General features: G+C 47.1%; 1 protein-coding gene across 1 annotated transcript in view; it reads right to left on the bottom strand.

Moving 5' to 3' along the window:
- The window catches only part of LOC144944318 (voltage-dependent calcium channel subunit alpha-2/delta-2-like), a 107,791-nt gene extending 90,080 nt beyond the window's left edge, over positions 1–17,711 (bottom strand). The window contains exon 1 of the mRNA XM_078872382.1: positions 17,517–17,711. Within this exon, the coding sequence (XP_078728508.1) occupies positions 17,517–17,686 (170 nt within the window). The 5' untranslated portion in view covers positions 17,687–17,711. The remainder of the gene's footprint in view (positions 1–17,516) is intronic.
- Between the last annotated feature and the right edge of the window lie 5,177 nt (positions 17,712–22,888).

The following is a 22,888-nucleotide window of genomic DNA, read 5'->3' on the forward strand; positions in this document are numbered from 1 at the left end:
AGTGCAAAAAGAGAGAAAATTGCACTGGAGAGTGGGATGTTTACAGAAATTACAGGCGAACCTGTACACAGGCCATTCATTGCGAGACCTTTTACAAAACCACACATTTTACATTACAGCTCTCAGCTTGTTCAGAAACACTGCAATCACTACTGCAAGCAGGCGTACGTGTACGATGAACTTCTTTCGCAGCGCGCGTACCCAACCGTGCCAAATTGAAAGGTGTGGGGGGGGAATGGATGTCTGAAAGGGTCTGTGCATCTCAACGGTGCGACTTTAATGCTAGGATTTGGTGCAGCAGAGTAGCTAGCGGTGGTTGACATGGACCCTGGTACTAAAGTGAAATGGGGTCTCCTGTCTGTTATAGCCTGGCACCTGGCACCCTCTAGCCCGTGTACTTTGTAATCGGAACCCCCAAGAAAGTTATGTAATGGGCGAGGTTGCATGCTTATTCGCGCAGTCAGAAGATACGCTGAACAGTGAATCAAGACACTAATGCACAGTGGCCGCACGGAAAACCTTTTACGCCGTCTCTATTCCAACGCCTCTGACCAAATCTCACAGAATGTGCCCAATCTCGTCAGATCTCGGAGCCAAGTCGGGTTTGATGAGCAGGCGGGGCAACCACCATGCACAGCAGGTCGTTATATGCTGCTGTTGGGCTAAGTGACGAGCAACAAAGCGCAGTGCAGCAAAATGCATTGTTGCAATGTAGTTCTATGTTGTGGCGCCTATGCTCCATGCCTTCACCAATTCACACGGCCTAGCGGGGTGATGGATGGTCAAATAACCCCGACGACCTGCACGGTGGGGAGAGGACATCATCCAGCAGTGGATTGACAAAGGGTTGTCCATGCACATTCTGCCATGCAGCCAACTGCATAGCCGAAGGAACAGATGCTGCTACAGCACGGTTCATGACGGCGAGTGTCCTCTACGATCCATCACGTCTCCCTCCTCCTTACAAAACACACACAACCATTTGTCATTTCGATTTTCGTTTATTTTGGAGTTCGCAAAGTGGAAAACCCAAGACACAAATGCCTTTGCCTTTTGTCCTATAAATTATATTCCAATTGTGCTACGGGGTGTCACGTTGCGAGATTAAAATATTTTTGTTATAATTTCGACTTGGAACGCGCCGTGGCACAGCGTTCACTCGCGCTCGCAGCGAGAGAAAATGACTCAACGATGAAGAACCACAGACAGGTGGGTAGGCTGAACAAGCAAGGTGATGCATGCCTTGGCTAACAAAGCACCACCCTGCCACAGAAAAGATAAAGAAAATGTCATAATTACTTCTGAAGTCACCTGCACTCGGGACACATTTTGTTTATATGCTCTGCAAAAAAAGAGCGTTTGTCAATGAAAATGGAAAAGGTGGATACAGTATTCTCCAAACAAGAATAGTCATAAATAATTTGAAAACCCAGGTTTCCCACACTTTGAGGGTTCGGTTTGTGCGATTTAGCATATACGCGGCTAACCTGTTTCTATCCAATGTGCACTGTAGAGTACGTGCTTTTAATTTACTCGTATGCGGCCCGACGTGGGACAACACTGTGTGCGTGCTGCATGCGCTACTCGGGAGGCAGCCATCTCGTGGGGGTTTCGATACATGCCCCCCTTGATTCGGAACGCATCTACTACCGCGTAGAGCGAGGGAGACCAGTATTTGCTCGCGAATGCATTTTTGACAGTTGAAATGACCAATTTGGTATTAATTACATTTTTTTTACAAATATTCCTGAGCGCAAAGACCCCCGAGAGACTTCAAGTGGCCAGCAACAAGCAGAACTATTTGGGAGGGAATTCCATTCCTTGACAAACCTGGTTTAATTATCACGAGTGCTTTGCAATGGTTTGAACCCACGATCTCTCATGCCGGTGCCAGCTCAACACTCCCAACACAGTTGTTAGACCCCAAAGCCAGCGGACCACCTCTGTGCGAGCGTGACTTGGAGGCGCTGCATTTATATCCAGGCTTTTGTTGTTACCGCATCGTGGATCCGTTTAGAGAATGCCCCATGGTGAATAACACTCACACGTGAGACTGCCACTGCAAGCTCGTCTTCATTCGCTGTCAACCCGCTGTTGATCACACAGGCCAGCGCTTTTGAATTGTCAAAACCCTCAGCCACCCCAATTACAAAGCAGCTTTTAAAGCCCTCCTGATAAGATGACGTTCACAATGCCGAATGGCGGAGCTTCTTATGTAATCCGCACACAGCCACATAATTCCAGTGCGCTTAAGTCAGATGGGCCCAACGCAGTTAATTGAATGACTGACGATTTTACCCATGCAGTTGATATTGACTGCATCGGATGAAACCAAGAAATTGGCCGTTGAGAAAAATCCGTTTTGGATTATAAAATATATATATAGCCACGAGACCAGAAAACGTCTCCAATTTAAACGTAAATGCAAGAAGATTATCCGAAGCATCTTAATCCTGTTTTTGGCCACAAGGACTTAAGTTAATTCCACCATATATTGTGCAACACTATTCTACGTAATATTAACATTTTATTTCATACAGTGTCATTCATAAAAACTGCAGCCCGAAATGCTGAACAATGTGAACCACAATACTATCAATAACGGTACGAGAACACCACAAAAACAAAACGAACGCGACCAAGGGTACGGAGGCGACTGCAACATGAACCAGGCGGGGAGGACAGTAAAACACTTTAGCTCCTGAGATCAGCGAAAGTCTCGAGAGAAAAAAATTACAATAACGATAGTTCGATTTTACACGGAGCCATTCGTGAAAACAGCACCGCCAAAACGCTGAACATCACAAAGCCCCAGCACACATCAGCTGTGGGCAGCAATAAACGACAACTTTTCTGCAGAGCGATTTCAAATTATAAAAGGGAGCCGATTTGTCGTATGGTCAATGGGAGCTTATTCCGCATAGAAGAAGCTGCAAGAGCGAAAGCACCCCCTGCCAGAAGCCACGTTAAATGGGGTCACCTATGCCACATTCACGTGGCCGCTTAAATAGCGAGCCGGCCTGGCCTTCTTCTTTCGTGCGGCTGATGTAGATGCGGAGCAACAACTACAATTTCACATTCAGGTGGTCAAGCCGGATAACGGCGTTAGAAGCGGTTATCGTATTTGTGCATCGGGCCCGGTCACTGAACTGGACAAGCTCGGTCCAATTCCTGCACCAGCTTTACTGGGCCTCATGCGATGAACCCTCCGAGACAGTCCGTAACTCCTCCACAGGTTTCACGGCGCAAGAGAGACGAGCCGGCAGTATTTCTTTTGTTTCAAGTGGAATGACCAAAAATATAAATTTAGCTTGGGGAAGAAAAGAGGTAAGGGAGAACGGAATGGGAGGGGCCGAGGCTTTGTGTGTTTGGCAAAACAAACGAGCCACGTTGATACTGTTAGGTTTTTTTTCAGTAAAGTCACGTAGGTAAAAATTTTTTATTAAAAGTTACTAAAAAGTCACGCAGGTAAAAAAGAAAAAATTAAAAGTTAATAAAACTTTTAATTTTCTTTTTTTACCTACGTGACTTTACCGAAAAAAAACCTAACAGTATGAAGCCTTGCAGTCACGAAAGCTTCAAATATAGAATGAGCCACGTTGAGCCATTCCAAGGACAACCAAGCACGGCACGGGTCCAACTTCTAATGGTCATGGAGACGTCGCATCAGGTATCCCAATCTGAAGCAATCCCTAATAGCCTCGGATCCAATCTCGCTGACAAATCAACGTAACAGTTGGAGAAGCAGAACACAGTTCGAAGGCTTGAGGCAACGGCCACAAAAAGCTAACGGGAAGGTGCACGAGTTATTGTTTAATAACGTTCGCTTGTTATATTTATTTGCGAATCATGTAGCTGCAAGTCAAAATAAGCATGGAGCACTTATAGGAGTGTGTTTTGGAACACAATGTTTTTCAACACACAGCCATTATGTGTTTACAGCTCAGTCAAGCACTCTTGCCCTGTGTTTGGTGTGTCCAACACGATGGCATACAAGCCCATTCAACAACAGCCAATTCAATGGCGTGACTCATTTTTCCCAGGAAAAGCTGATAGGGTTCGGTCTTTGTGTTGTGCTTATTCATGCCAGTACACAGCAGCTGCTCTTAAGAGTTAGGAACACACTAAATCAGTCTGCCCTTTTTTTTGTAACCACCACAGTATAGCACCTTTTGCTTTGGTTAAAACTCTCAATGTGAAAAATAACAATCCGTTCTTTCCCAATCCCCTCCTGTACGCGTGCAGCCCTTAATCATGGGGGGGGGGGGGGTTATTTGACCGCACATTACCACGCTGGTCAATGCTGGTTGGTCAAGGTGGATGCATAAACGTGGGGGTGGAGGGTGGGGGGGGTGCATAGCAATACAGTACAACAATAGATTTAGCTGCACTACCACTAGCCTCTGCAGACCACAACACCCTAAGGGCCCTTTAATGCAGGAGACAATAGTTAAACAAATTAACCCGTAAAAACAAAGTTTTTCACTATAAATCCTTTATATGCGTGGCGGCTAGAGTCCTCTCGTCCTCTGGCTTGAGATGGCTGCCACCTATGGGTCAGATGATTGCCTGCCACCATTAAGCAATTGGTAATTAAATATAAAAAAAAAATTCCTAAAAAGTGTAAAGTTATGGGAATTTTTTTTCACGAAAATAAATTGTCACGCACAACGAGTCTGTGTGCACAATGTCAGCTCGAGTGGATCACGGGAAGTGGGTTAAAAAATGACCGAAAGATTTGCACGGTCGTAAGCGCGCAAGCAAGCAAGCAAGCGAACTTAATGTAAAGGATTTAAAAATGGTAAGATGTAAAAGTGCAAGACTGAAATTGCCGGCTCACGGCCACCGCTGGCAGAACGGCATCCACTCGAGGAAGTTCGCGAGCCCATCGAGCGACAATAGCGGGAATCGGAATCTGAATTTATACTGGAGAAATACGATGAGCTAAAAAGCTATTTTCACAGATATCCAGTAGGGCCAGGTTAAAACGCTACAATAACAAATAATACAAAAAACACGACAGGAATTTTTCGATTTAAAGCTTTCGTGACTGCAGGGATTCATCTTCTCGGTTCTTTCGGTAAAGTCACGTAGAATGGAAATAATAAAAATACGACAATCAAATAATTCTCACGACGTTTCGGCCACAACGCAAGCAGCCATCCTCAGGTGGAGAGCAGGTCTGTCGAGAAGACACGACAGGAGTTCAAAGTATAGGAAGGGTAAGCCAATCACTTTAAAAATAAAAGATACAAATAAAACTAAAAACTATTGTTATTCTATCAGGTACGCTCCACTGAGACATATCGCCAAGCGACCGGGCAGTCACAAATGACAGCTCACTGAAGTGTCCTTATCATCGCGTGGAAATTTACAGCAGCAAAATAAATATATACAAGTAATCTGAAGGACACGAATACCACATCCCACGTGGGTGGACCCAGACTGCTCGATTCACAGAATATCGCAACAGACGTCACAAGCGAGCTGACGCACTACGTCATCGACTGACGTCATTAACGACGCTGGACAGCGCCCACACCTACTGCTGCTGATGATGCAGGGAACCACGTTGCCAGCTGCGTGGTGCGTCACACAACAACAACAAACAAGTAAACCCGTAAAAACAACGTTTTTCACTATAAATCCTTTATATGCGTGGCGGTTAGAGTCTTCTCGTCCTCTGGCTTGAGATGGCTGCCACCTATGGGTCAGATGATTGTCTGCCAGTATTAAGCAATTGGTAAATAAATATTTAATTTGTTTTCCCTAAACAGTGTAAAATTTTGGGAATTTTTTTTCACGAACATTAATTGTCTCGCACAACGAGTCGGTGTGGAAAATGTCAGCTCGATTGGATCACGGGAAGTGGGTTAAAAAACGACCGAAAGATTTGCACGGTCGTAAGCAAGCAAGCAAGCACGCAAGCACGCAAGCAAGCAAGCGAACTTAATATAAAGGATTTAAAAAAACCCACACACGCTCATTGCGCAGAAACTACAACCGGGCGGTGGGAGTGCATGGCTTGTTAAATATGTATACTGGAGGAGGGGGAAAAAAAACAAACACATATCCTCCGGGCACACGCCGAACAAAAGACCGACCGACCAAAATGATGCCACAGTCAAATGGCCAGAATATTGAGCACACGTGCATCTACGACAGGTATCACGGAATCATTGGTACGAATTGTTCGTACGGGGGGGGGGTGGTCGAAAGAGGGCCCGATTGCTTGCGTCTGTGAAGCGGCGGCCTCTGCCCCAGGTTTGTTGTCTCCAGGGTTACTTGCTGATGTCATATCCTCGTGCGCCTCCCAGCCATCACACCGGGCTGATAAACAACACGGTGGGAGCACTCGCGTGAACTATTCTCTTTACTGGAAATGAAGGAGGCATGTCACGTGTGCGTATTTATTTTGTCACTCTACAATGCAGGCATTTGCACATTTTTTTTATACAACTGTCATCACCATCACCTTAATTAATGTGAGCACGATTCTCAGACATGCTCTACTGCTGGTTCAGATCCTCTCCATGCTTAAGCCTCCCTATTCATGTTTTTTGAAACAGAGATCGATTTGTAGTGGTGATACAGATGATAAACCATCAGTTATTCTCTGTTCACTGTTGGACAAAAGCACTACTTGACACTTTTATCGCACAGTTCCTATAAAGTCTGCGAGTGCTTGATTATATCTGCACACTTCAATAACACGCACACTTCCACCACGTACAACACCACCGAACACAATGTTTACTTGAACGTGTTAAGATGTTGTACAATGAGTAGGTGTCCAGGTGGCCCAGAGTTCAGTGCATTAAGATGGTACCGCTGATATCCTGGGTTCATATCCAGACAGCCCGGTCACCAAAGACTGCAACGCATCATATTAAGTTTGGTGCTGCACTAAGTTCGGCTCAATTCGAAACCTGAGAATGAAACAAATTGGTTTGACTGTCACGTGACAAACATTACTCTCAGTGGCAAAGCAGGTGGGAAAGTGGTGCTCTCTACTGTGTGGAACAGAGGTAACTTGAATGGATCTCAGATGTAGATCTGTGATACCCACTTCTGTCGGCTGATCTCCAACACAAATTGTTGCAATCGCTCTTCCAGTTTTAAATGGATACATTGTTTCATGACAAGATGCACAGAGCACAATCGGGATTAAATATAATGGCAGAAAATTATGATATTGTTAAAATGCGATCAAAGAGCGCAGGGAAAGCTGGGGTCCGTTTCAAACATTTGCAGCAAAATACCAATCTGCCAGACACACGTTAAACTCCAATACTCGAGGCTCGAAATGAAGTATTTATTTACACAAGGCCAGCAAGCCACTCCGTAATAACAATTTAGCGGCAGGCGAAGGGCAGCTGCCAAAACTGCAGCAGAATATATTGCTAAGCAAGAGCAGGCTGCCAAATAAATGTACATAAATGCAATTAAAAGCCAACACGATCCAATAAAGGAGCCCCTTGTTTAGCGTGGCCCATGAGGTTAAAGAGCACCCACTTTAAAATTATCTTTACCCCTCTGTTTATGAATGTGCTCCCAGGAGGGGGCAGGGTTACTCGGAGGGAGATATTGCCACGACCGTACTGGAATCTCGTCGGTCAACAGCGCACCACCGCCGAGTACTCCGCTCGAATCCCAGCGGCCACCTGCGAATAAACTGGAGTTTCAATGTACATAAGTTCATCGTTTCAGCCCAGTTACCAATGACTGCACAAAAAACATAATTGCATGAAAGGTCGTTGTTATTTTTTATGCATACTGTATCGGTAAGAATAAAAAAATGGTCGGATTGACGCGTGGTAAAAAAATATGTTTTACAGACGTACAGAAGCACTCTGCCACAACTTCAGCAGAATTACTGTCATGTCATCTTCTGGGTTGCTTCTATGACACATGGTGGGTGCAATGCTCACTGCGAGAGTCACGAATCTAAATACGTTTGTCCCACGACATGACGCCGATAGAACAATTGGGAATATATTTTTGTCCATTTTGTGCTTGTGTCACACCATGTCACCTGTCTGGTAATTTTCGCCCACAAATTCCCAGATGCCCCACTAGATGGTAAGACAGAGCTCCAATTAAGCAGGCAGGCAAGACTGGTGGTCATTCGTTATATACTTTTTTTTTCAGGGGTTTTCATAAATATATGCAACACAACCCATTGTGTCCATCGTATATTTTTTTTCCAAGAGGCGCAGAAATATAATTCTGGAATTCTATTGTCAGTCAGGTGAGCGTCACGCCAAGTCAAGAGATTGGCTCTGGAAAACAATGCCACAAAACTACTTCTACCTCCAATTCTGTAAGCCTCTCTCTTTACCCAAAGCCACACGGCACTCTTTCACGTTAGTTTCCACTGCTCGCATCTTAATGGGAATACTGGAAACGCATATCCCTAAAACAAAAAAAGACCCCGAAATAATATCAAATGGATAAATGAGCTATGTTTCAGTCAACAGAGCGCAGTGAAGCAAACTCCGTTGTTGTACTCGACTTTCCAACGTATATACACTCCCCTCCTTCACCAAACCGCACTGACGCCCACCCAGTGCGGTGGAGCATCGTCAAATAACCCCCACGACCCACTGCGCGCGGGAAGGCCCTCATACGGCAAGTGAATTGACACAAGCAGGGCCATGGCTTGTACGTACTCGTACAAACGAGCTCGTAGCGACAGTCCGCGAGGAGGGCGTGTGGAGTGTATTGCTGAAGTGCCTTTGTCTTCCGACCGACATGAAAATAGGATTGGAGAGGGGCCATGAGGAGCACACTCTCAATGCAGCGGCTGCAGCAGAAGGGGGAGGGGGGCAGGCATTTATTTAAGGACGACCTGGCCACGGCTCTCATTTGGGATGGAACTCGGAGAGCAGAGAAGCGAGCGAAGCAATCACGATGCCACTCCTCTCCGAATACTTAGCGTACACGTGCACGCATGGACAGCCCTTTCGTCAAACCACTGGTGGACGAGGGCCTTCCCACACCGTGCTGGTTGCCGGGGGATTACGTGACCATAACTCGCCACGCTGGTCAAGCGCAGGATCAGTGAAGGCGATGAGAATGGACGCGGGGGGGGGGCCATAGAAGTACGGTACGATGGATTTTGCTGCACTGCCCTCTGCTGACAATGTAGCCACTATAAACTAAACTAAAACGAAAAACTATTTTTATTTGACCAGGTAAGGCCCACTGAGTTATATAAGCTCTTTTTCAGAAGCGACCTGGCAACAAATGATAGCTCAACAAAGTGGCTTATCGTGTGGAAATCTATAGCAGCCAAATACTTGAGACGCATGTTTGTAAATGTGGAGGGAAAAGCCAGAGTACCCGGAGAAAAATCCACGCGACCACGGGGAGAGAGACACGCAAACTCCCAAATATACAGCAGGCGTCAGGGTCGTGGATTGAACCCACGGCCTCCTGTATACCAGGCAAGGTAGTAAATATCTCGCCACCGCGGTGCCTGTGGGGGGGGGGTGGTGGTCGCTCATCCAAGTGCTATCCTGCCTCAGCGCTGCTTAGCATCCAAGATCTGATGAAACTGGGTGCCTTGCAGGTGATTTAGTCACAGACGCATTCAAATGTCATCACACACAACATCTCTCTCCACTGTCTTACACAACATACATACCGCAGGTGTAAATAATTATACACACTTCGAGACCAGTACAGCAGCTTATAAATAAACTAAAACTATTAAGTAGTTTTTTTTCTTCAAAATCTGTAGATCTCGTCTCATTTCATAATGGGGGTTTTGTTCTATTCCATTACTTAATTGGTTTCTCTCAGAACACTAAACTGCTACAATTTAATCTGCCTGAGCGGTGGGACTAGACCGGCTACGTTTGCACGCTTAAAACACTGCCAAGAAGCACTACTTTTTCCCAAGGTGTTTTTTTAGAGGCATTGTTTATTTGCTTTACGATGCACGAAGCAGACAACCGTGGCATTTCCTGCATTGAATAAGGGGGGGGGGGGGAACCGGCTGCACAAAATTTTCTCTGTCAGCTACACACAACCTCCCTCGTTTGAAATGCATTTTGAGTGATGAAAGCGTTGTATTTGAGCCATCATAGCTTTTTTTGTTTTGAGGAAAAAAATACTAAACGAGAGCCTTGTCCAGAGTAAAAGCCAGCAACATTAAGCTTTAGTGTGGATTACAACGAACAATGAGCCCCCATCACTCAGGACAGCACCTATCCTGTAGGTCTCACAGATGGAATATAACATTGAGAAAATTCAATGGGAAGGTGTAACAGAGGAGAAACACACACAGCACGTAATCTGTAGGCCATTTAGCAGCAAACTTTCTTTATACTCTTAGGTTTTTTTCGGTAAAGTCACGTAGGTAAAATTTTTTTTATAAAAAATTACTAAAAGTAATAATAGAAACGTGAAGTCATTTATGGACGGCCCCTTTGCAGGTAATTGTCCAGAAAGCCATACTAAAGTATCTCGCCTATTTTGAGAGCGTGCATTTTCAACATCAGACGGTATATTTATTTTCGTGATAAGTAACATGGACCAGGTTGACCGTGCATTGTGAACTTGTACTCAGAAGAATTCCGATATACTGTAGTTTTCAATACACATAAGCGCGTTCACTTTGGAAAAACTTTCTTCCAATATAAAAGGCTGACTTTTATCCGCATTGATTTATATTTACTGTCTCGATATTGCACTACGATAACAAACAAAATCTACAGACTGTTAATGAATACATCGAGATTTGGGTTTGTGTTTGTCCAAGCAGAAGTTTGTATCGTTTCTGTGCTTTGCACCACACAATACTCCCTCTTCACACGTTAAGGACATTTGCGTTATGGTGACACGTAATATTTTGTAGAGATTATTAACATTTTATCAACAGGGAGTCTTTGCAATCTTTTAGGTGGCCGCGGTGGATGTATGTTAGATAAGCGCCACAGATTTACTTGTATAATGGATCAACTTTACTAAGAGGTGGCACGATATAATCTTACAAATGTTGCCTCTTATCTCAGCTGCTTTTGAACAAAGGTTGACCTGTGCTACGCTGATTTAAGTGTCTGGTCGTCTGCTTGGAAAGCCACAAGTCCTTTGATGAAAAAGGGATGAGAAAGTAGGGGTTGCAACATTTCAATCTCCAAATGCAAAATTATCCCACGGGTCTTGTTTGGTTCTGATTGAAAATGCAATTAAATCTCCCCCCTCTCTCTCGACTCAAAGTGTACTACGGTCCATACATGTCTGGACACCTGCCTTAATGATTTTAAAAGTTATGCACTGCCCAAACGTACATTTCTTTTGATTAAATCACACTCTGTTACAGGTATGTAAAATAAAATAAAAATTGTCAAGGGTCCGTCCGTCCGTCTGTCACGCTCTGGATCTCCCAAACGGTACATGGGAGGAAAACACGCACGCAAAGAAAAAAACATCTTGCCTACGACTTCCCCGGGAAATTGTGTAAGGTGAGTAAATATACGTAACACATCTACCCAACATTGATGTATTACTTACAATTAACATGCTGCAGCGGGCAAAAAAAAACACAATATTTAATAGGCAACACTCGCATGCACAATTCCCTTGCTCTCAGAGTCCGAGTTGGTACAGTCCACATTTGGGGAGCGAAAAGTGGCATGGCACCTTCCACTGAGCGCACCGTCGGTTGTGGTTATATTGCGGATGTTGTGGTTACAGTTGTGGTTATATTGCGGATGTTGTGGTTATAGTTGTGGTTATATTGCAGATGTTGTGGTTATAGTTGTGGTTATATTGCGGATGTTGTGGTTATAGTTGTGGTTATATTGCAGATGTTGTGGTTATAGTTGTGGTTATATTGCGGATGTTGTGGTTATAGTTGTGGTTATATTGCGGATGTTGTGGTCACAGTTGTGGTTATATTGCGGATGTTGTAGTCGTAGTTGTGGTTATATTGTGGATGTTGTGGTTATAGTTGTGGTTATATTGCGGATGTTGTGGTTATAGTTGTGGTTATATTGCGGATGTTGTAGTTGTGGTTATAGTGCGGATGTTGTGGTTATAGTTGTGGTTATATTGCGGATGTTGTGGTTGTAGTTATATTGCTGATGTTGTGGTTATAGTTGTGGTTATATTGCAGATGTTGTGGTCACAGTTGTGGTTATAGTTGTGGTTATATTGCGGATGTTGTGGTTATAGTTGTGGTTATATTGTGGATGTTGTGGTCGTAGTTGTGGTTATATTGTGGATGTTGTGGTTATATGGTATTTATAGTTGCGGTTATGTGTATGTAGAACTTCTTTCGCACCATACGTAGCCAACCGTGCTAATCGGAGGTGCTAGTTGTGGCTATGTGGGAGTTATGATTGTGTTTAGCAATGCATAGCTGTCAAACCCATACGGTTTACCCGTATTCTTGTACAGGGAAATTGAGTTCAGGTCCATATGGCGTACAGCCGGTTTCAATACGGGCAAAAAAATATTGGTCTATTTGTTTGTGTTTCTCCCTTGTGATGGGATTTTGTAGGATGAACGCTGAGATGTATAAAGGCACGGGGTGACCAGGAGGGTCTGAATTGGTCTGTAATAAGTTAGGCACTGATAAGGGGTTGACAGGTATGGAAATTGGGTGGTTGAACTTATGGGTCTCATTCTGTGGTTAGTGTTATAATGGCGTTGTTGTGGTGATGGTTATGTGCTCATATTTTTTTAAATAATATTATGGCTGTGGTTATGTCGATGTTATATGGTGGTTTTAGTTTTGTTCATCATGTGGTTATGGTTATAATGTGGATTTTGTGTTTGTGTGTTATATTGTGCTTGTGATTTTATTCTGACAATTCTGGTTGTGGTTATAAATTGGTCGTTATATTCGGTAATAATGTGGTTAAAGGTGTGATTATAATGCGGGTGTAGTTATATTGCAGATGTTGTACTATGTGGTTTTCGTAGGGGTTATGTGGTAGTAATTGATATACTGGTTGTGGATATAGTGTGGCTTCAGTTCTGGTTGTAAAGTAGTTTTACATTTATCTTGGTAATATTTATGCATGTGCCGTGGATATTAACATGAATATTGTTGCAATGACGTAGATTTTGACTTAAGGCTTTCGTGACTGCAGGAATTCATATTCCTTGGGTCTTTCGGTAAAGTCACGTAGATGGAACAAAAAATAAAGTGAATAAAAAAATAATAAAAATATCACGCCGTTTCGCTCGCAACACAAGCAATCGTCATCAGGAGAATTGCTTGTGTTGCGATCGAAACGTCGTTATTTTTTATTCACTTTATTTTCATATTTTATTGTTCCATCTACGTGACTTTACCGAAAGACCCAAAGAATGACGTAGATTGTTGGTGATATGAACAATGATAAATGTTGTTTATGTCATGTGATTGTCACTGAAAAACAAACAGGAAGACACCCATATCGCTTGCACTCAACTTAAGTTATATACCGCGCAAAAACATGGCCAGTAAAAGTCAACACATAAATAAAGAACACAGACATGTAGAAATATATGAAAGGAACAATGGCATGTGGATTTTTGCACAATAAAATATTGCACAAAGAACACAAATAACTCATCTGGAGAGTAAATATATATATTCTTTATTTGTAACATTATTTATACCAAATAAATAATACATGACACATTAACAAAAGAGAATAAACTACACAGTGCTAAAAATATTTTTCCAAACATAAATAAAATAGGCCTCAACAATTGATGACCACCGCAACACAATCCATAACTTATAACGCAATCATATCACACGCAAGTGTCACGAGATCAAGTCACATGGGGCAGCTATCACCCTGGGAACAAACGGATCCTCTTTCTCCTCCCTCAGATCCGTTCAGCCCGAAACAGCCTAAGGAACGACACTTGAGTGAATGGCAAAGGTGAGCAAATTGTGGACGGGGGAGGGGGGGGGGGCAGGGGGCTGGCCTTGGCTTGACAGTGGTGGCAGGGCACGATGAAAATGTACCCACGTCCCCAACCCCTGAGTAGTCTCAACACAGCTACTCCGGCAGGTATTAGTGTGCCAATGCCTTCCCCCCACCCTAAGACGACCAGTCAGCGAAGACGGCTGCCTGGCTGTGTGTCCCCCCCCAAACACCCCCCCCCCCCAGTTGCTTGGTACAGTAGCGTCTAAAGATAGCCAAGCACACCAGCCTTTTTAAGGCAAGCATTGGCTGTCCGGACCGGTTAAAATAGCCGGCTGGTCACAACCTCGCCGGCCGGTCTCCCTGTTGCACAAACCCAACATGTGGCAAAATGGCATACGTGAAGTAAATGCGTACACAGTTGTTTGCGTACTGTATGCGAAGGTGTAAAGCAAAAAAATGGGGGGGGGGGGGGGCAATGTTGTCACAGCAATTATAATGACACGCAACAAGAGTAGATAGGTAGGCGGGCGAGCGTGGCTCGCGCTCTATATGAGCCTCACGCATTCAGAGCCAGAATCCAGAGAGCTTTAATGCAGGGTTGGTGGGTGAGTGGGGTGGTGGGTGATAGGGTTGATGGGTGAGAGGGATGGTGGGTGATAGGGTTGATGGGTGAGCGGGATGGTGGGTGAAAGGTTTGGTGGGTGAGAGGGGTGGTGGGTGAGAGGGTTGGTGGGTGAGAGGGTTGGTGGGTTGGTGGGTGAGAGGGGTGGTGGGTGAGAGGGATGGTGGGTGAGAGGGATGGTGGGTGAGAGGGATGGTGGGTGATAGGGTTGATGGGTGAGCGGGATGGTGGGTGAAAGGTTTGGTGGGTGAGAGGGGTGGTGGGTGAGAGGGTTGGTGGGTGAGAGGGTTGGTGGGTGAGAGGGTTGGTGGGTGAGAGGGTTGGTGGGTGAGAGGGTTGGTGGGTGAGAGGGTTGGTGGGTGAGAGGGTTGGTGGGTGAGAGGGGTGGTGGGTGAGAGGGTTGGTGGGTGAGAGGGTTGGTGGGTGAGAGGGTTGGTGGGTGAGAGAGGTGGGGGGTGAGAAGGGTGGTGGGTAAGAGGGGTGGTGGGTGAGAGGTATGGTGGGTGAGAAGGATGATGGGTGAGAGGTATGGTGGGTGAGAGGGGTGGTGGGTGAGAGGGATGGTGGGTGAGAGGGATGGTGGGTGAGAGGGGTGGTGGGTGAGAGGGGTGGTGGGTGAGAGGGGTGGTGGGTGAGAGGGGTGGTGGGTGAGAGGGGTGGTGGGTGAGAGGGGTGGTGGGTGAGAGGGATGGTGGGTGAGAGGGATGGTGGGTGAGAGGGGTGGTGGGTGAGAGGGGTGGGGGGTGAGAAGGGTGGTGGGTGAGAGGGTTGGTGGGTGGGAGGGTTGGTGGGTGAGAGGGTTGGTGGGTGAGAGGGTTGGTGGGTGAGAGGTTTGGTGGGTGAGAAGGGTGGTGGGTGAGAAGGGTGGTGGGTGAGAGGGGTGGGGGGTGAGAAGGGTGGTGGATGAGAGGGGTGGTGGGTGATAGGGATGGTGGGTGAGAGGGGTGGGGGGTGAGAGGTTTGGTGGGTGAGAGGGATGGTGGGTTGGTGGGTGAGCGGGGTGGTGGGTGAGCGGGGTGGCGGGGGGGGATGGTGGAAGAGATCGCACACCCATGCTCGCCCCGTAGCCCCGCGAGTGCTATCCCTCCTCTCCCCTCCTGACACGAGATGAATATCGCTGGCAGCTACGGCGGCGGCGGCAGCTGCTGCAATATGTAGGGTGATGGAGATTGGGGACAGCGATTGCCCACGGAGGGCGGAATCGTGCCGATAGAATCTTCTCAGCGCAAAGATCCTTTCCTATACGCCTCCTTTCCATCGCAGTCATCTCCATGACACTCTTTTCCCTCCGCTTGTGATCCGCTCGACACACACACGCGCGCGCACACAGCCTTAGACGTAATTCGTAGACTATGCGTACACATGCAATCTGTACGTCGAGCCGTTGTTGTGCCTTCATTTTTTTACGGGCTGCGTTTCTTACGACACGTAAAAACGCCGGTCTGCAAAACGCAGTGCCCTATACACTATGTGGTAGGGGAAATACACGTTATATTTTAATAACAATGATACAACATACGCGAATACGTTGATACATTTAACGCAATAAGTGGTCACGCAGCAACCGGCATCAATATTTTAACACGTTGCATACATATTAATGTGGAAAACACTATAAATGAGAGCATTACGAGGACATCAATAATAACATGGAAACACACAATCGTCGCAGTGGTAATAACAATTCAGCAGTGATAACGTGAACAGCAGCGAGATGGGAATGAGTTGGCAACCCCAGGGTGACATGTCCATCACGTAGAATAGACATGGCCACGGGGAAGCCACTGCCCTTGTTCACAGACACCGCTCACCCTCATTGACACTGCCCATTGAACTAAACTGCCCTCTCTCTCTCTGCCCCTCCCACACCGACACTGCCCCTCTCACACTGCCCCTCACAGACTGCCCTCTCACAGACTGCCCTCTCACAGACTGCCCTCTCACAGACTGCCCTCTCACAGACTGCCCTCTCACAGACTGCCCTCTCACAGACTGCCCTCTCACAGACTTCCCTCTCACAGACTGCCCTCTCACAGACTGCCCTCTCACAGACTGCCCTCTCACAGACTGCCCTCTCACAGACTGCCCCCTCTCTGCCCTCTCAGACTGCCCTCTCAGACTGCCCTCTCAGACTGCCCTCTCAGACTGCCCTCTCAGACTGCCCTCTCAGACTGCCCTCTCACGCTGCCCCTCTCACGCTGCCCCACTCACGCTGCCCCACTCACGCTGCCCCTCTCACGCTGCCCCTCTCACGCTGCCCCTCTCACACCGACACTGCCCTCAATTCACTCACTGTTCTTAGCTGTCCCACTGCACTTTGAATGCCCCCCTCTCTCCTTCTATAACTGCCCTCTCTATATCTCACTGCCCTCTATTCATATACAGTACAGCATTATCATTCATTAGCCACGAACTCTTCCACTCAGCATGCCACCCCCACTGCCCTCCCTCCCTCACTCACCATGCCCCCATCTTTCTCACTGCCCATGCCTCTCTCACTGCCATCTCTGAACCCACCATGTCTGCTCTCACTTCACATTACCCCTTCTCACTGCCCATGCCCCTCTCCCTTAACCCTATCCATGTCCTCTCTAAGTAACCATACACTCACTCCGCTCTCATTAACTATGCAGTCACTCTCACTTCTCTCTCTCTCGCTGTCCATGCCCTCTCACGATCCTACCTCCCATTAACCATTCACTCTCTCACCGCCAATGCCCTCTCACTAACCATGCTCTCGCTCTCTTACTTACCATGCCCCCCGCCTCTTACACCACTGCCCCATCCATGCCCTGTGGTCATAACTGTCACCAAACAGGTCCAGTCTCCTGCCACTCACAATGACACATGGACCACTTGAGGCCCATGCCCTCCCTTCTCACTGCCCCCACGCGTGCCCTGTCTCACTGTGGCCCCATCCACCACCCCCCCCCCAACGTCCCTCACTCACCGGCAAACAGCCGCACACAAACACCTCACTCACTCACTCACGCACTCAGCACGCACTCACTCACCTCTCCCCCTGAGGGAACGAGTCCTGCGCCCCGGGCTGCACGAGCGAGAGCAGCAGCAGCAGCGACAGCAGCAGCGGCTCGAGCAGCGAGGCGAGGGACGGCAACCGTAGCCCGGGCGGTCGCCGGAGCGGCGAGAGCGCCGCGTCCGCCGCCGATCGCCTCCTCGCCATCTTTCAGGCGGCGGTCCTTGCCGAGCGCCGCTTAACGGCGCCTCCGCCAATCCGCGTCCTCGTTACGTCGGGGGGCGGGGCGAGCATCGCGGGGGGTGGGGGGGGCGTCGCTGACCAATCACCTCACGCTGTGCCAGGCGGGGCGGGTAGCTTGACAAGCTGGTGGGGGGGGGTGAGGGAGGAGATGGAGGGCGGGGCTAAGGTAAGAGGCGGGGCGTGATAATTAACGGGCGGGGCTAGTTATGTTAATTACAGAGGGAATGGGCAATTGTAGTGGGTGGGGGGAATGGGTTTGGGGGGTAGGGTGGATAGAGGCGGGGCGATATATGCATATGAAGGGGTGGGGCGAAGGTTAAGGAGGAGGTGGCGATAGACGGGAGGAAGATTGAATGGGAGTGGGGCGGGGCGCAGAGGGGGGGGGGTCTATTGTTTGGGGAGCGAGGGTGGGGGGGCTCGTGCAGCACGTGGGGTGACAGCTGATGGCTTTTAAAAAGGCGTGGTCGGTTTGACAGGCACGCGTTAGACACAGCGTGAACGCACCTGCATGTCTGTGTGTGTAGTGGGGAGCGGTGGTGCAGCGGTTAGCGCGCTGCGCTACAAATCTGGCGACCCGGGATCAATTCCCGCTCACGGCCAACACCAGTGACGATTATCTGAACCGGTCCTGGGCCTCACCTAGGTCGACTCAGTCTGAAATGAGTACCTGGTGCGACGTGTAAACATCGCCACGAGGGAGACAAAGGCGGCCGGGCGTGGTGTTGGCCACCCACCCCCTCGTGTGCCGTGTCGGCCTTTATAGGTGCTCGCTAACATAACTTGCCCCTACAGTCTGTTAAGGCTATAGGACAATTTTTTATATTGGTCAGCCATAGAAATTCTACTTTTGCGTGTGTGGCGATGTGTTCAGGGTCTAAATGGCAATGTCTGCTCGTCACGAGAGGGCTTCGAGAGAGAGAGAGTTCGTGTGATTTTGCTGTTTCTCCTCCGTTGAAAGAGCGCGGTCAACAGTGGGTTGTACACTCTGTGGTCCACAGTTTGGGTTGCGTGGCTTCAGTCGGTACTGTGTTTCGTCTTGAATCTTCATGTTGTTCCTCCTTCTCGCTGCCCAGCCGTTACGTGTTTTCGTGTAACCGAAAAACACAGCTAACGCCGTCTTTTAGGCGAAACAGACGCCCTTAATTCCAATGTTCCGATATCAGTAAAGGGATTGAAATCTAAACGGTGCATTGTCCTACACAGGCAGATTGTCTCTTCCAAGAAGTGTATTGATAATGTTTGTTCATGATAACGCTAGCATCAGGATTATGCAGGCGACACACGCACACGTGTGAACATCAGCTGATTACGTTTGATATTAAAACCGCATGCTCGCCAACCCTACCGACTTAAGCGGTAGGATGCCTATACCGATTTTCTGAAAGCAAAAATGTCAATTAAAATGTTCAAATATGTTGTGATCCTGCATGATTGGCTTTGTTAAGCGGTATGCGGTAAAACATTTTTTTTTAATAATGAGTAGCCAAAATATTTTAATACTGTAATGCGTAGCCTACCCTCCCTTCGTAAGCCTGTAGGGCTACTGGCAAGTATGACACTTTCCGTGTGCCCTGATATAGCAGTGTATGTGGACAGCGAAAGTTAAATACATATTCAAAGTGATTCTCCGGCTCAACTGAGCAAATGGAGAAGCAAACAAAAACAACATATAGAAAACTTTAAATACAAAGCATTAGTGATTCCATGCTCTAATAGGCATTGGGGCGATGCTCATCTGCTGTTAACAGCCCTGAGACAGTGTTGGAAATTCATCATTCCCATGACAGGGGTGAGTCCATCCATATGACAACCACTGTTGACTTTCATAATAAACGTTTTTGGGTTAGATCGCGTCATTTACAATTTTCTGGCGTATTGCCAGATGATGCTGGATGCAATTACCAACGAAACGTCGTACTCAAAAATTGTAAATGTGGTTTCACTCTTCAACACACCGATGGGCTAAAGTAGAGAACTATTTGTCTTTTGTCAACGTGACACTTTTTTGCTGATTGGCCGTGTCGGGTGGTGGATGGTTACAACACATTTATAAATAACGCGATCTAACCCAAAAACGTTTATTATGAATAATATTGGTCGCGAAAGCCTACGTGTTAAACTCACTGTTGACTTCTCCACAGCGTAGTATTAATGTTACACACCACGGAGGAATAAAGAACCAAGTCGCCCTCTACCAGGGATTTGAACTCGCAACCTTGTGTCTGCGAGCCGCTAGTTCTTCCACGGAGCTACCTGTTCGTACGCGCACATCATCTGATGGTCTTCGAAGGGTGTGCTCGATTCACCACCAGTGGATGTGATCCCTCAATAGATCCACAGGGCGTGGTTCAATATACTGGCCAAGGGTGCCGGGTTCACGTGGCTCATCAGCTGATTGCATCTGGAGGGGAGTGGTCGATTTACTGACCCTGAATATAGTCGGCTTGCCGCCGATAAGGATACGATGGGAGAGTGGTCGATGCGCTAAACGGTGGTATTGCCTCTTGCGTAGGTGGTTTCCAGATAAGGTGTCACCACATGGACGTGCAGCGTAGTAATGAAGCGTCTGAGAAATGCGCACGATCTTGTCAGAGCTCGGAAACTAAGCAAAGATTGAGCCCGGAATTTGCTCGAATGGATGACCACCCCGTAAAGAAAGATGAGCATAGGCCAGCAGGGCTACCTGGTGGGCAACAGAAGGTAATGTAGACAAGTAAATAGCTGTGCTGTACTTCTGTGTTCCCACATTTATTCCCTGCTTTCATCAACTTGCAATGATGCAGGCACGTCATTCAGCGGTGCATGCACGAAAGGGCTGTAGATGTCGATATAATGACGACAGTTCTTTGTTTTTTTGTTCATGCAGGTGGGAGCCCAGTGAGACAACAAGCCTCTTGTGAAAAATGAGACGTGATGGATTCGACAAGTGAGAAGATAAGAGAGTGAGGGAGGAGGCCGGGAAGGAAGGATGAGTGGGAGGGAATGGATATGGGATGGATGCTGGCTACCGCAAATGTAACTTGATAGGACGGAATGCTTTTTCCATTTGAGACTCCGCAAGCTCTTTAGGGCCTCCACAGAGAGTGAAGAGCTCCCGAGGGAGTCTGTCAGCGAGCCATGCCCAAGTAAACACCAGCAACAATAGAACAATACGCAGTGTTATGTTTCGTCATTGATTTCGTTCAATCTGATGTTTCTTGTGACGTTCCACGTCTGATCTTGCCAAGCCGACAGGCTGCCGGCTATGACAGGGACATTATGATCTTTAAAACACCGCCACACGTTCAAACATTTACGTTGGTAATTCTTCGCAACACAAATGGGATGAATATATCAACTGTAACTTAAATGCAGAGCGATCAATTGAGAGATTGGTAGTACATTTAATAGCCCTTGTCAATCCACTGTTGGATGATGGTCTCTCTATGCCGTGTGGGTCGTGCGGTTTATTTGATCGTACTTCACCACGCTTGTCATGTATTTTGCTACACTGCGCTCTGCTGCCCATAATGCCATGTAGCCTCTAACATCTGTTATCCACGATGCACCACATTCAAAGCGCTGTATAGACTGAAACTAATTCAGATTTTTATCAATTTTATTTTATCAAAGCATGAGATTGATTATATGTGACTAATTAATTAACTTAATAGGGTGGCCGCTCACTAAGAGCACTTGCCCGCAGAGGCGATGTGGGTTGCATAGGGATTTGAGTGCATGTCTTTTTTTTTGTATCACCACCATGTTCTCAATTTAAACAACGCTGGAGGCGCACCATTTAACATTGTGTTATCTGCAGTATTTTGCATAGCCATCTATTTTTTATAAATGTGTAGTGAGTCATTCAGAGACATTATGTAGGAGGTAAGAACGTTTATTCTACACTTTACACAACACCGTTAAACACGGGACTAAATACACCTGTCTCTCACTCTTGTTACACATCGGACCACAATGCACCTGTCTCTCTTACATACGGGTTACCATAATCGGGTCAGAGTAGCCACGTGCTGCCTGACCCACGATGTCGACGACGTAGCACTTGGGTTCCACTTCACCTGCAGACAGCCCCGATATACGATCGGAGCTTCCCTTTTATCCTCCTCGGCGCGGCCTGGCTCCACCCTCGGCCGCGCCTACTTCTGGAATATTCCCGAAGGTTCCAGGCCACCTTACACCTGTTCCCTCTCTGGCTCCGCCCTTAACCACGCCCCCTTCGGGAACTCTCTAGACGTTCTCAGCTACTCTTCCCGTGTCCCCTCGTTCACCCTTGGCTCACATTCCTCACCCGGCCCATCACGTGCTTAACCCGGAGCCGGGGTGATTCGTCCCCACATGGCTCCCTACCACCAGCCGCCCCCACCACACTCCCCCAGTGACCGACTCTTTGGCGATTACCTGCGGCGCTGGTGGAGGCTGCTATCCCCTACTCTGTCGGTAGGACTCATCTGGCTTTCTTCTGCTAGCACCCAGTACCATGCCCCGAGTGACCCACTGTGTGTTAGCCTCTGCGCCCATTTCTATGGCGCCGTAGTGACACATTTAACATCGCTACACATGTATATTTAACGCGTGCAATTTTGGAAGGAACAATGAGCAATATTGTCCTGGTTGTATGGTGTCATTAAACATAGGCGGCACATTCACAGCAAGAGCTATTTTAATTGGCACCGCACCCGCCGTGGATTCCGGCTCATATTAGGCACGCATTAGCTGCCCTTTGTGGTAGACAGCAAGCTGCATAAGAGACCGAGGAAGTGAACATAATAAAACGAGAAAGCTGGTAGCAGTGTATGTATGTATGTTGAATCTCTTTCGCGCCGTACGTAGCCAACCGTGGTAATTTGAGTTATTGCCACATGGATATGTAAATGTGGTTAACAAAATAAGTGACTATGATAATATTTGTCATCGAAAATTGTATTTTATTTAGGTCAAAGGTGACTGTGGTGATTTCATAAAAATCATCAAGCGTGACGATGGCCATGACTACTCCCCACCAAAACCTGATTGACTATGACGAGGTCATGTACGCGCTGACTAAGGAAATTTAGAAACGTTATTAGAGAATGCAGTGCACTAAGGGGAACCTCATATGGTATTTGTCTGCATATAAGTACAGTGCATAAATACAATTACTAAGATCACTGATTGAATTTACCTGAA

This window comes from Lampetra fluviatilis, chromosome 34 (genome assembly GCF_964198595.1).
Source record: "Lampetra fluviatilis chromosome 34, kcLamFluv1.1, whole genome shotgun sequence".
NCBI classification, from domain to species: domain Eukaryota; kingdom Metazoa; phylum Chordata; class Hyperoartia; order Petromyzontiformes; family Petromyzontidae; genus Lampetra; species Lampetra fluviatilis.